General features: G+C 46.3%; 2 protein-coding genes across 5 annotated transcripts in view; one reads left to right on the top strand and one right to left on the bottom strand.

Annotated features, from left to right (window-relative positions):
* Positions 1 to 8,730, top strand: part of ITGB3BP (integrin subunit beta 3 binding protein) — a 52,467-nt gene extending 43,737 nt beyond the window's left edge. For 2 of the 4 annotated variants that reach the window (XR_013487460.1, XR_013487459.1), the window contains exons 8-10: positions 1,852 to 1,961; positions 2,059 to 2,109; positions 8,388 to 8,730. Coding sequence is in view for 2 of the 4 variants with exons in the window: in XM_078156685.1 (XP_078012811.1) it covers positions 8,388 to 8,449 (62 nt within the window). In the remaining 2 variants the exon portion in view is untranslated. The remainder of the gene's footprint in view (positions 1 to 1,851; positions 1,962 to 2,058; positions 2,110 to 8,387) is intronic. The other 2 variants (XM_078156686.1, XM_078156685.1) reach the window with 2 other exon arrangements.
* Positions 8,731 to 12,231: 3,501 nt separating this feature from the next.
* The window catches only part of ALG6 (ALG6 alpha-1,3-glucosyltransferase), a 56,152-nt gene continuing 54,875 nt past the window's right edge, over positions 12,232 to 13,508 (bottom strand). Inside the window, 1 exon segment of the mRNA XM_020993036.2 lies at positions 12,232 to 13,506. Within this exon segment, the coding sequence (XP_020848695.2) occupies positions 13,373 to 13,506 (134 nt within the window). The 3' untranslated portion in view covers positions 12,232 to 13,372.

The following is a 13,508-nucleotide window of genomic DNA, read 5'->3' as shown; positions in this document are numbered from 1 at the left end:
GCTTGAGGCTGTTTGTCTTGCATTCTGCAGTAGGCCTCCCTTCCTGGACACAATCATTAGGTTTCATGACAGGCCTCTCCCCATTGCCCTGGGAGTCACCTATATTTGTCCTCACTGGACATAGTGATATTCTGTGATTCACTGCCCTGGAGCAGTACCAGGAGAACCCCAGGGTTTAAAAGACGGCTTTTTATTTCAAGGAGCAGTCTGAGATCATTGTCAGTGCTGCACAATTTCCCTAAAGCGCCCACCCTGCTTCGTCCTTCCTGTTCAGCTCAGGGCCAGCCTGGTGTCTTTCTGCAGTGTCTGCTCCAGGAGGGGCGCTGCTGAACCGACTCATTGCGCCGTCCAGGATCAGAGTTTGGAAGTGACCCTGGCAGCCATCTGCACCAGCCCAGACTCACCAAGAGTCCTTGCTTCGTTGCCACAAGCGTCTGGCCGCTGTTTGGTGAGCTCCCAGGAGAGCCTTGGCCCCTCCAGCTGGAGATGGTTTTTATTAGGAAGGAGGCAGCATGGTGTAGTAGATGGAGAGCCAGGAAGACCTGGGTTCAAATCCTGTCTCTGGCATGACGGCCGGACTGCCCTGGGTAAGGACCTTAGCCGCTGGTGCCCTGGCACCTGCTCTGAAGCCCTTAGGCTGTGGAGTTCCCTTCTCTGGAGCCAGTGCCCATCCCTTCCCTGGTCCTTAGATCAAACCCGACTTGACCACTCTTTGTACTCCTCCCACTGCTTCTAGTTCTTTCCCATAGCCAAAGGGCACGGCTCATCCTGCTTCCATTTGATACTTTCTCAAAACTGAAAGCTCAGACATATCTTCCCCCAGGCTTCTCCAAGTTCTTCACTCCTGCGGCATTCACTCTGCTCTGGACACTGGCCATGGTCCTGGTTTAGCTCTGTAAACGTTATAGAGGACTAGAACTCGTCCTCCCTCTGTCCTCCCCCCCCACCATGCACTGAACCCAGCCCCATGTTCCACCAGAGGCCCTCAGTGGTCATCGGCGGTGAGCAGGGCCTTTCCCTTCCTGCCTGCTTCTGGCTGTCTTCATCCGTCCCTCCCTCTCCATCCAAGCTTTCGGCCACCGCCCGTGCCCCGCATTCCTGGGATGCCCCCTCTTCACTTCTGCGATCTGTTATCCTTCAGAGTCAGCTCAGGTGACCCCTCCTGCATCAAACTGTCCCGATTCCCCCCCCAATATGACATTGTCCTTATTTTTGTACTTGACCTAGACTTGGGGGCGCTTGTCCCGATGACGTCCGTATTTTTGTGCTTTACCTAGACTTGGGGGCACTTGTCCCGATGACATTGTCCATATTTTTGTGCTTTACCTAGACTTGGGGGCGCTTGTCCCGATTCCCCCCCCATATGACATTGTCCTTATTTTTGTACTTTACTTAGACTTGGGGGCGCTTGTCCTTTCTTCTCTTAAGTTGGAAATTCACAAGAATGTCTCCTTACCCCATCTTTGTGCCGTGTGCACCGGGCACACAGTAGGCAATTAATAAATGCTGCTTTGATTCTCTGATTGACTGATTAATGGGCCAGCCTGGCTAATCACCAGAGTGGTGATGGGGGGCTGGGGGGAGGGCTGGAATTTGTGGTTGTGGACGTTCCCAAGGAAAGTCGTCTTCTCATTTATAGAAGAAAGTGGGCAGGGTTTAGGTAAACCCTCCCAGACCTGCTCAGGTGAGTTACAACCAACCAATTGCATGTTTCCAGAAACAAGGGTCCTGCTAGTAACTGGTTTCTGCCTCCCTCCTGGCTCCCCCTTTGGCTTCCTCCAAGTCCCAGCTAAAGTCCTGCCTCCTCCAGGAAGCCTGTCCTGATTGCTCTCCAATTGATCCTGTTTGTAGGGTGTTTGCGTAGACAGTTGTTGGCCTGCTGTCTCTCCCATTTCACTGGGAGCTCCGCCTTAAGGCAAGGATTATCCCCAGCACTTAGCACAGTGCTTGGAACTTAGTAGGTACTTAATAAATGTTTATTTATTTTAATTGTAATTTGATTTAACTGGGAATAATTACTTCTAGTTTTTGATCACTTAAACTTTTTTCCCCCCACAGATTTTGGTCATCTCAACAGCTATGAATTCCTCAAATCCATTATTAACTGAGGTAACATTTTGCTTTTGTGGCTAAATACTACAAAATTTCCTTGGTTTTGCTTTAAATGGGGAAACTGCTTATATCACTTATTTTTATTTTCTGTTAGAAAATAGAAAATATAGGTATTGTCCTTTAGTTGAGCTAGTGCTGTTGTGTTGAGTTTTATGTAAGAAATTATGGTAGGAGCAAGTGTCCGGCAGAGACGGAAAGAACATCCTTGAGAATTACCAACCGGTTCAGAGATGGCATCTTTCTCACACGTAATTATAAAGGGCACTTGAATCGTAACGACGTCTGCGTTGTGAGCAGCTGCCCATGTGCCAGGTCACATGTTGGGTGTGAGCTCTTGATCAAGCTGGCATCAGAAACAGCAAGGGGATTAAGCAAAGCCTTCGATCATCCAATGCCTTATACTTGTTAGTGGTAGCTCAGCTCCCCACAGCAATTCACTCGGCTTCAGGCATGTAATTTAGTTTTCTGACTTTCTTTTGCTCTGCTCTGAATGGTGCTTTATTCTTACCTAAGGCTGCCAGACCATAAAGCCTATGCTAAGGCGTAGGTGGTATCACCTCTTAGACTGAGACAATGATGGGAGGGGCAAGTTTGAGCTCGGCCTACCACAGACCTGTTTTGGCCTCCCCAAAGGGATGGCATTACAATACAATCTTGAAGCAAAATTCAATAACACTTGCTAATGTGGTATTGAAATATCTGCCTCTAAATAGCAAGATTAATGTCACTTAAAATGTAAGTTACAGGAAATGGAAATTTTCTTAGAAAGAAATGTCTGTGACTTCCATGTTGAACTGGGTTCTTACCCTTTTTTCTGTGTATGTAGCTTGGTGGTATATATGGACACCTTCTGAGAACACTGTCTTTAAATACACGAAATACAATCTATAGAGTTACAAACAAAAACAGTTACATTAAAATAGATATTAAAATGTTTTTTTAAAAAATTCCATGGGTGCTAGGTAAAGAACCCACATCTCCCTGAGGCCAGTGTCCTCTCCCTTAACACCATGCTGCATCACTTGTCTTAATGTGCTAGGAAATTCACATGGAATTAAGTTGGAATCTTCCTCTTCAGTCCCGCTCCAGTGCCTCCCAGAACCAGAAATGAGGCTTACAACATCCCTAACTGGGCTCACCCACTAGTCATTTGAGGCAGCCCCTTCCATTTTCAGTCAGCGCTAATGATCTGGAAATCGTTCCTTACACTGCACCTAGGGCTGCCTCTGTGGCTTTTACCCCCACCATGTGGCACCAGACTTGCCCAGTTCTTCTTCCTCCGGACAGCCCTTCAGGTACTTGGGGATTCCTTTGGCTTCCCTTCTGCAGGCCAGTGATGGACATCTCCCTCGGGTGTTCCTTATGTGACATGGTCCCAGGCTCCCTGCCCGTCCATCCTAAAATAACCCTGTGCTCCCGACATGAGCAAGGCAGGGCTTCCTTGGAACTGTGATCTTCATTTGTGGCACAACTTTTGTGAGGCAGCCCAAGAACGCATTAACTTTTTGACTGATCTTAAAATTGGGGTCTGCTCATGCCCCAAATCCTTTTCATGCAAACTGCCATCATGCCATGCTTCCTCCCATCTTTGTCAGTACTTTGCTGAAGTCTATGCAAATAGAGTCTACGTGACCTGTTCTTGATGAAACCATGAAACACACTGGGTTTACCGTGTTGCATTCAGGTTACCAGCCCCAGATGAGCTACCTACCAGGATCCAGAGAGGCCTGCTGGATCTACCGTTATAGGTCTTGGAACAATGAAGAATATGGGAAAAGCCAAATCAGAAAGCATTTATTACTTCCTGCTATGTGTCCATCACTGTGCTAAGTGTGAGAGATGCAAAGAAAGGCAGACAGAGAGCTTATAGTCTCACGGGAGGAGACGACATGCAAATGCTAGCCCCGATAAGAAGACGCTAGCATGAAGAGAAATTGGGAGAAGCTTCTTGTAGAAGGTGGGGTTTTAACTGGGACTTGAAGCCAGGAAGGGCCAACAGCTAGGGATGAGGAGGGGGAGCATTCCAGGCATGGTGCCAGGCAGAGAGGTCAGTCACTGGGGAAGCCGTAGTGGAGGGTATATATAAGGTATAAGAAAACAGAAAAGGTTAGGAAGGCATTTAAAGCCAAATAGACTTCATGTTTGATCCTGGAGGCAGTAGGGAGGCCCTCAGACAGAACTAAGGACTATATTCCAGCACACAACCTCAGTTCTGTGACCAAATTCTATAAGTGTGGCTTGTGAATGAATACATAGAAAGGAACTGGTGATCAGCAAAGTGCAAGATGGCTTCCCTAAAGTCATATCATGTTAGACTGTTGATTTTTATTTTTTTAAAAACAATCTTAACCCGCATGACATAAAACCCATCTGTGATTTTATTTCATGTTTTGAGAACCTGACACCCTTGTCAGTAGCAGGGAAATTAGCAAAGAGCAGAGGGGGGGGGTCAGGAGGAAAGATGCTCAGTTTCGAATGTCTATAGGATATCAACTCCAATTGGCCATTGGAGATGAGAGACTAGAGATTAGGGCTGGATAAGGAGATCAGAGAATCATCAGCATAGAGATGATGATTGAATCCATGGGGGTTGATGAGATTACCATGTGAAATAGTATAGATGGAAAAAAAAAAGAGGGTCCAGAAAGAAGGTCCGGCAAAGGAGACTGAGAAGGAGCACTAAGATATGTGGTGGTGAGATAGAGTGGTGGCACAAAATTCTAGAGAGAAGAATTATCGAGAAGAGGGTGACTGACAGTGTCAGAAGGCGCAGAGAGGTCAAGGAGAACGAAGGTTGAGAAAAGGCTATCAGACTTGGCGATTAAAAGATCACTGGTAACTTTGGAGAAAGGATAATGAGGTAAGAAGCCAGACTGAAGGGACAGGCAGTGGAGGAAGTACCTAGTGCAGAAAACGTTCTCTAGGGTTTAGTCACAAAAGAGGAGCAGTATGGGATGGATGAGGGAACAAATGAGAGTTGTTTTGTGTTTTAAGGATGTGAGCAGCCAGCAGGCAGAGAAACTGAAGGCAATTGAGGGGAGTGAGGAAAGGGGCAGTGTCCTGGAAGAGATGGGAGGGGTCAGCCTAGGTAAGGAAGCAGGTCAGGTCTTCACTGGGGACAGAGTGAAGAAGAACATGCTGACAGATGAACAGATGAATCCTTCTTGATGAACAGCCTCAGCTATTGGGGGGGCACTTGGGGTTAAGTGACTTGCCCAGGGTCACATAGCTAATAAGCGTCCAGTGTTTAGTCTGCGGCCGGATTTGAACTCAGGTCCTCCTGACTCCAGCGCCAGTGCTCTATCCACAGCACCACCTAGCTGCCCCAGCAGCCTCCATTTTTTCAGTAAAATGTGGAACGAGGTTGTCAGCTGAGAGGTTGGGAGGGGAGAGGTAACGCTGGGAAGTTTTAGGAGGGACTAAAAGGTCTGGAAGAGCTGGTGTGAGTGGAAGAGAAACTTGATCAGGGAAGTGTAAAAAGATGCATTGTAGTAATGAGGGCTCAGTTGAGGTTCTGTAAGAATTCTGTAGTGGATCTTGTCAATCCAGTTTCATGATTTTTGTCCAGCTACGACAGCAGCACATGTGTAAGAGTGAAGGTAGCAGATGGTGGGGGGGATTCAGTAGCTGGACAAGGTCAGTGATACGGAGTCAAGATGAAAACAGTACATACTTGAACTGGTTCACCAGAGTAAAGATGGGGAAAGGCAGAGTGGACCTAGTGCAGGGGCGATGGCCTGGGAGAGAACTAAGGGGCCGAAGGATTGGAGGTCATCATGTGGATTGATAACGGGATGCAAGGCAGAAGGAGAGATAAGATGCCAGGGGATTGTGCTCAGATAAGGGCATTTCAGAGTTCATGAAGGTGGAACACTTGTGAGTGATGGCAGCATCAAGGGCGTATGACCCATCTTATGTGTGTGGCCAGGGTTGGGTGAAGTAGGTCTGTGAGGTCACAGTGTTGGAGAGAATATCAGTATGTATGTGGAAGCCCCATCACATGAGTGAAGGAGTTGGGGAGAAAAGACAGTGAGGCAGGCACTGAACTCGCTTCTGAAAGAAGGGGGTGTCCTGAAGGTCAGTGGGTAACAGCTACCAGAATTTTGATTACACGGTCCATGGGATTGAATGAACCTCAAAGAGAGGTTATCGAGTGAAGGGAAATCCTAACATTCACTATTAGTGAACCTGTCAACACAATGCATGAAGCCAAAATGGCGGGATGGTTCTCATTGACAGCAAATTTCTTGATCTCTGCTCCTTAGCAAGCAGCTTCTTTTCCTCATTTGGGTGGGCTGCTGAGGTGCTTGGATTTTGTGTGTTCTGCCCACACCCTGCCTGGTCCTTCCTGTGTGTTCCTAGCTGCACCGGATCGTGTGGCCAGTTTTCACGCCAGCCCATTGAGGCATGGGACCATCTTGCTTCTGCTCCTTTGCAAGGAACCTCTTGATGCTGAAGGTCTCATGGACATAGCCCAGACATGGCCGGAGCTGTGGTGTCACAGAGGGAGCTAGTGATGTGATGCCTTTTGTTGCCACGTCCTGTTGATTTCTATGTGCTTTTCTCCTCTACCCAGGGAGCTTTAAAAAGTGCAACAAAGTCAAGGCATGAAGGTGGAGAAGTCCATTTTCTCCCCTTTTTCTGTGGGGCCAGTCTTGGTCATCACAATTACCATGATTAATTTTTATTACTTCTATTTAGCTTATGGCTCTGTTCCAGTTTTGCTCACTTCACTTACCTCCACAATCAAATGTAAATTCCTGCCTTTGGCTTTTAGAGCCCCTCCTAACCTGTCCTCTTGTTCTTCCCAGTTGTCTTACCCCTCACTCTCCCCCATCTACCCTGCAGTCCAGTGGCACCGGCCTCTTAGCCGTTCCTCAAACAAGACCCTCTGTTTCTTGATTCCAGGCCTTCCCACTGGTCATCCCCCATGCCCGGAACACTCTCCCTCCTCATCTCTACCTCCTGGCTTTTCCCTCAAGCGTCAGCAAGAATCCCACCTTCTGCCAGAAGCCTTTCCCGGTCCTCTTTAATCTCAGTGCCTTCCTTTTGGGACCACCCCCAGCTTTTCTCCTCAATACCTTGTTTGTCCAGATTGGTGGGGATGTTGTCTCCCCCATTAGATTCCTCAAGGGCCCTTCTTTCTGTCCCTGGTGGTCAGCACAGTACCTAGCACCTCACCGGGCTTACCGAATGCTGGTTGACTACCTTTCCTCTGCACTGCTTTATGTAAGTGTGCCGAGGTTTCTCTGCATGGTTCAGATTCAGCATTCCTTATGCCATTCCCTTCCTGCATCACAGCTCCTTTAGCTATTCCTCAATTGGGGGTCCCTACTTTGTTTCCAGTTCTTTGCAACCACAAAAAGTGCTGCACTGAGTATTTTGGTACATATAGGCCTCTTCTCCTGTCTTTGACCTCTGTGGGGCATATGCCTGGTGGCAGGATCTCCAGGTCAAGAACTGCAGACGCTTCAGGCGCTGTTGGTCACCATCACTTCAGAGTGCTTTCCAGAATGCTTCCCTTTTGCCTTTGATAGTCTGACATGAACTTCAGCATTCTTTTGCTTTGCATTTTTCTTATTGGTAATCTGGAGCAGTCTTACACATGGTTAATAGTTTGCCATCCTTCTGAGAACAGTTTGTTCTCTTTCGACCACATTCCCTCATCCCATCTCTTCTGCTCAGGGTCACCTTTAGTCTCTGGGCTCCATCCACAAGAAGCCCTCTCACCATCAGGAGTCCCTAGTGGGACGCAGTGACTTGGATAAACAGGGGCGACCGGACAGCCATCACCCAAAGCACCGGCTGGTAGCTTCCCCGCTTCCACTCAAGGGGCTCATTGGGTTGGTGTTTTTAGTTGATGACTCCAGGATTTAAAACCGTCAGAGGTCTTTGCTTCAAGATCTTTGTTTGTTCAGGCTTTTGTCCAGTCGACATAAGGTAAAGAGCGCCATGTCAGAAGAAAAATGTTGACTGCGCCTAATTAAGCAAAAGTATCTCATGGTTATGCTCAGGGACCTTGCATGGCTGACTCCAACATAAGCAAACAAACAGCTATGAAGCTGCAAGTATCTGGCCAGAATTGAATTTCCAAAGGTATGAGAAAAATGTCGAGTTGCAAAAGCAATCCTTTAAACACTCTTGCTGGCTTGTAAATGCTATTTTTAATATCTGGAAACGGGGGCTTGATCATTCCTGAGCTCCAGTGTGGTGTGCGTATGTTAATTTAGAACCTGACGCCTGATGACTTCATCATCATCTTTTATATCCCACAGGCATTAGGAAGAAATGCATTCGGTATGAACACCAAATTCGACATCTGTTTGGTCATATTTAAAGGGACAGAAGAAATGTTTGTAAACCAATCTGCCTAGCAAATACCAGTTCAGGATGGCTCACGGAACTAGGCAGGTGCACATCGAGATGAAATTTCTTGCATCTAATTTAAACTTTACTACACACACCAGCAGATAATCTCAATGTAAATAATACATTTCTTCATGACTCTTTTATGAAAGCTTGTATGTAAAAGGATCCTGATTTATTCTTCTGTAGCACAGCTTTTTATACTTTAAGTACAGTTTCTTATATGGAGGTTTAATAAAGCACATAATGGTATACTTGATGGAATTCTTTTTTTTCTCCCAGTTTTAGAAAAGCACTAAGTTCCACAAATTAAATCTGATTCCCAGATTAAGAGACAGATGACATCAAACTCGTGTGTGTTGTTGAAGGGAAGAAGGCTGGAGGGGATCACCAACTTTGCCATTTGATGTATCAGAAACCATTCTCTTTTTTTTTTTTAATTAACCCACAAGTTATTGTCAGGAAGAGGTGCCAGTTATGTTTTCTGGATTTTTTTTTATCTGTGTGTGTGTGTGTGTGTGTGTACATATACATGTATATTCGAGGAAGGGAATAAGCATTTCTGTGGTGTCTACTATGTGCTAAGTGATTTACTATTGTTATGTCATTAGATGTAATACATATAACATAATACTTAGAATGTATAAACAAAGTTAAATATATATGGATAGATACTGAAAGATCTTGGGGTTTAGTGAACTGCATGCTCAGTATGAATCAGCAGTGTGCTGTGACCACCAAAATGAAAAAAACCCCAAGGCAATCTTGGCCTGCACCAAGACATGACCTCCGGGAACAAGGAATGATCTCGTCCTACTCCGTCCCGGTCAAACTCCATCTGTAGTATTATTTGCCTTTCTGGAAACAACATAGCTTAAGGACACTGATAAACTGAAGTGACAAGAAGAACCTGGAGAGAAGGCTGGGGCAGAGTGGGTCACTACAGCTTTGTTCTGAGTGTCTGAAGGCCTGTAGTGTGGAACAGTGGCTAGAGGCCCAGGCGGCAGAGAATGGAAGGCAGTAATGGGCGAAGCTTTGTGTCAGGACAGACTTCCTAATAATGACAGCTCCCCAAGGGAAATGGGTGGTGAGCTCTACTTTACTGCAGGCAGTGGCTGGAAGGATTATTTGGCCTGAGCTTCTCCCTGGGTCATTTGCTAGACTGACCACAAACCCAAAGTGTGACATGATTTCCAGTAAAGCACACGTGATGTTAGCTGCGTGAACTGAAGGACAGCTTTATCATTTCACAACAGTGGCCACTGCGGTTCAGGCCTACCCTCTCCTGCCTCTGCCCTGGGCTGTGCCTGATGCCTGGAATGCATTCCCTCCCCCTCTGCCAGTTAAACTCCCCAATCCTTGACGGCCCAAGCCCAGTCCACTTCCGTGAAAAAATTAACACTCAGCTCTCAAACTTCCCACTGTACGTTTTCTTAGCCTCGATCAACCTCTAGGACTATGTGTTACAATGATCTCAGTTGGTGTCTTAACCTCTACCAGACTCTGCTGAATTCTAGGGTTCCCCTGGTGCCTGACCGTGCTCTAGACACAGGAGCTGTCTGATAAAACAAATGTTTTATAAAGCACTGTCAGAGACCCGAGCCAGTATGAAAAATGTGCCTGCAATGGAACACCTAAAGGGTGAAAATCAAAACAAATCTGCCACGAAGAGAAATTTGATGTCCATTAAGAAAAATAATAAAATACCTCTTAAAAAGGAAGGCTAACTAGGCCACTAGAGCTATGTGCCAGGCGTCATACCAAGCACGAGGAGTACAGATACAAGCAGATGAGGGAGTCCCTCACCTCAGGGAGCTTACATTCTAACGGGAGAATGCAGTACATGAACGGGAAGTGGCGAGACTGCTGATGAGGAGGAAGGAAAGGCAGAGAGTCAAGCTGTGAATGCCGTGAAGCCAGCTGGGGCCCCTCTTACTTCAAGGGACAAGCACACGATAACCCTCAAGTAGCCACTCTATGCACATAATGATTTTTCTCTTAATTTTAGGCAGTTTCCCAAATTTTAAGATCACCATAATATGTTACATTAGTACAGGCCTTGAGTGCAAGTTTCTGCATTAAGACCGACCTTTGCCTCTCAGGCCCAACTCCCAAGACTGCTTGCATAGAACAGGAAAACAAGGGGTTCATGACCTTGCTCCTCCAGTATGTAGGCATGTGCTTAATGCCGTTCAGCCAGTCACTGTGTGTCTGACCTCTGCACAGGAGCACATCTGAACAGCTGGGCCGGCTGTGCACCCTTCCCAGTCTGGCCAGCACAGCTCAGGTGGCTTTCACTTTACTGCCCCTGGAGGCCACAAGAAGGACAAAAGCAAAAAGATCCACACACAAAACTGTTTTCATAAGGGGAAGAAACCCGTGGTCCTGGTCTCCACATGACTGGAAGGGAGACTACGGAGATTCGAAACCCTCGTGCTCCCCAGCTGTTAGCGAGCCGCACCACGCCCACCTCCCACCATCGTCCGGGTTGTGGATCGTCTTTGGACGGGAGGCACCATCAAGCTTTTTCCCTCTCACCTTACACACATGGCTTACATCTGACACGAGTGTGCCCCCTGCCTTGTTTTGAGGGGCGCACAACTAGAGGGGAAGAGAATGGCGTTTCTCATAAACGGCCCCTCCCCGAAGAGGGACCATTAAATGACAGAGCAAATGTCCATTTGTTATACTTTACACCAGGGAAAGAAAAGGCGCCTTTTCTGCACTCCAACTACTGAGGGGGAGGGGGGGCCAAGTCTCCGTACTAGTAATTCCTTAGGAACTCTGGCCTGGTGACCCCTTCTGTGGGACTGTATCCCTGTGGTACTTCAGTAAAGTTTTTCAGACAGGATTCAAGGTAAACACGTCTCGTCTCCGTTCCACAGGAACTACTCCAAAGGAGAAACATTAGTATTTTTAGTCATCGAGCTTGTGTTTGATGGCAGCTTTTCCCTGCACCTCCCTTGTATCTGGCACAGTGTCTGATGAAGTGCTCGGGAACTGTGTCGATACATGAGAAGTATAATTCATGGAGAACCAAAATGCCTTCAGCTACTTTGATCTGAAAAATCCAGGAGGTGAAGGGAAAACGGCTTTCATCTTGAATTATTCAGATCATTGGCATCAATTTTTCAGTTCTCACAGGTAAAAACCTTCATGTTTACTATTCTAGACAGTGTTAAGAGTTCACAGCAGACATGCAGGAAACTTTCTGGGAGGCTTCTGCCTTTTGATTCACTCATTATTTAAGGAATAATGGAGCTTTGTTCGGTATTTTTCTATTCCAGTTTATATTAAAGCAGTTACAAATAAAACTTGAAATTTCTTAAAACTTGTATCATTGTCTCACGAATCTTGTTCCAATCCATCTTGTGCATGAAAAACAAACACGGTGCTAAAAACCCTCCCCGTCAGCCGGCCCGCTGTTGACATGCAGGCGCAGTGATTACGGATGGTGGCCATGGCTGGGCAGCAGGGATCCTGCTGATGCGGCAAGGATTCAAGGCTGCTCGTCTGTGCTGACTCGCCCCGAGAGCCGTTGTGCACGTTTACTCTGAGAAAGAAACGCTTCATGATTTCTGACTTGCCCACACCGGGCCTTCACACCCACAAGCTGGTCACGCGGTCTCTCGGCTGGCCACTCTCCAGAGGCACCCTTGAAAATGCCATCAGGGGTGACCTTTTAGCACTTTACTAACACGTTTTCATTTCTAGATCACTAGGAATTCGTTTTTTTAAAAAAAATATTGCCAATGACATGATTTGCTTTATTTTTTTTATCACAAGGTACAACAGGAAACTATGGCAGAGGTTAAGACATGGAGATGTGACATTCACACTGAGATTCCTTGCTGGGAATGGGCTTTGGCAAATGGAGCCTCATTCTACCTTATTAAGGGTCATGTTAACATGAAGTCTGATACTGAGGCGCAGTTATTGCTGGAGCGGCCTTGGCAGGCTTCACTGTGTCACATGAGAAGAGGCTCCAGAGGCATGAAAGACTGCGGATGACCACTTACATAAACTCCCCCCCCGAGGGGGGAGACCACGTACAAGAGGCAAGAACCGTAGAGCTTGGATCTAAATTGGGAAGAATTAATTTCTAGTTGCATAAAGTAAATTAGCACTCTAGGTAGTTGTCTTTCAGCCTTATATGTGCCCATTACACATATGTCCAAATGAAAGAATGTTCTTAGGAATCATCAAATTTCAAACAATTTTATATTGTCTAAATTTTTTTTAAATCACCCGATGTTTGATCTTTGAAGACTGTTTAAAAACGATTCTAACTTGATGAACCCAACTAAATTGGTAGAAAAGTCCATGTATGCTCTTTTGGGATAGCCACAACTCCTAAAGCAAGTCTTCATCTGAATTTCAGTATCCTGAGAGTGCCCTCTTGAAAAAGAGAAGGGCACATCATCTCATCAAACTCCAAGACATATACAACCAACCCCAAAGCATAATAATTTAGGAAACATCCCTTACAGAGTCATCAAGAAACACATATTCCCCTTTCTCACTATCAATATTTATGAGATCCTACCTTGCCACAGCTAAAGCATAACTAGAAAGAACCTCAATTGTACTTTGGTCCGTGTATGGAGGGCGTGGGGTCCAAGCTTGTGACTTCACTGGAGTAAGGAACTCTAGTTGTGGAAACACCAGCCCTGCTGATGTGCCCGGGTCCCTTGGCCAAAGTCCATGGCGGATATGGCTTCCTGATTTCAGCCCTTCCCCACCCCGCCATGATGCCTCTCGTGCTCCCCAGCCCCTCTGCTTTAAAATACACAATTCTCAACAGAATTTCACTTTTGGACAGCACAAGTTTATGAAATTTCAGCAACAGTCACATTTTGAAAATTATCTGGCTCTGCTGCTTTTTTGAGGACAATTAGTTGATTTTCTTCTGGTTTCTTCCATTTCTATGATCCCATAGAATTATAATATTGAAGTAGACCAAGAAAAGGAGAAAGTGCACACAGGAAACAAGACACACCAGCACAGGAAAGAGGTCGGGCACCTGTGTG

Source organism: Phascolarctos cinereus, unplaced genomic scaffold, assembly GCF_003287225.1.
Source record: "Phascolarctos cinereus isolate Bilbo 61053 unplaced genomic scaffold, phaCin_HiC Scaffold_5;HRSCAF=322, whole genome shotgun sequence".
NCBI lineage: Eukaryota > Metazoa > Chordata > Mammalia > Diprotodontia > Phascolarctidae > Phascolarctos > Phascolarctos cinereus.
Note: the sequence above shows the minus strand (reverse complement) of the source record. Positions and strands in the feature narration are given on the sequence as shown.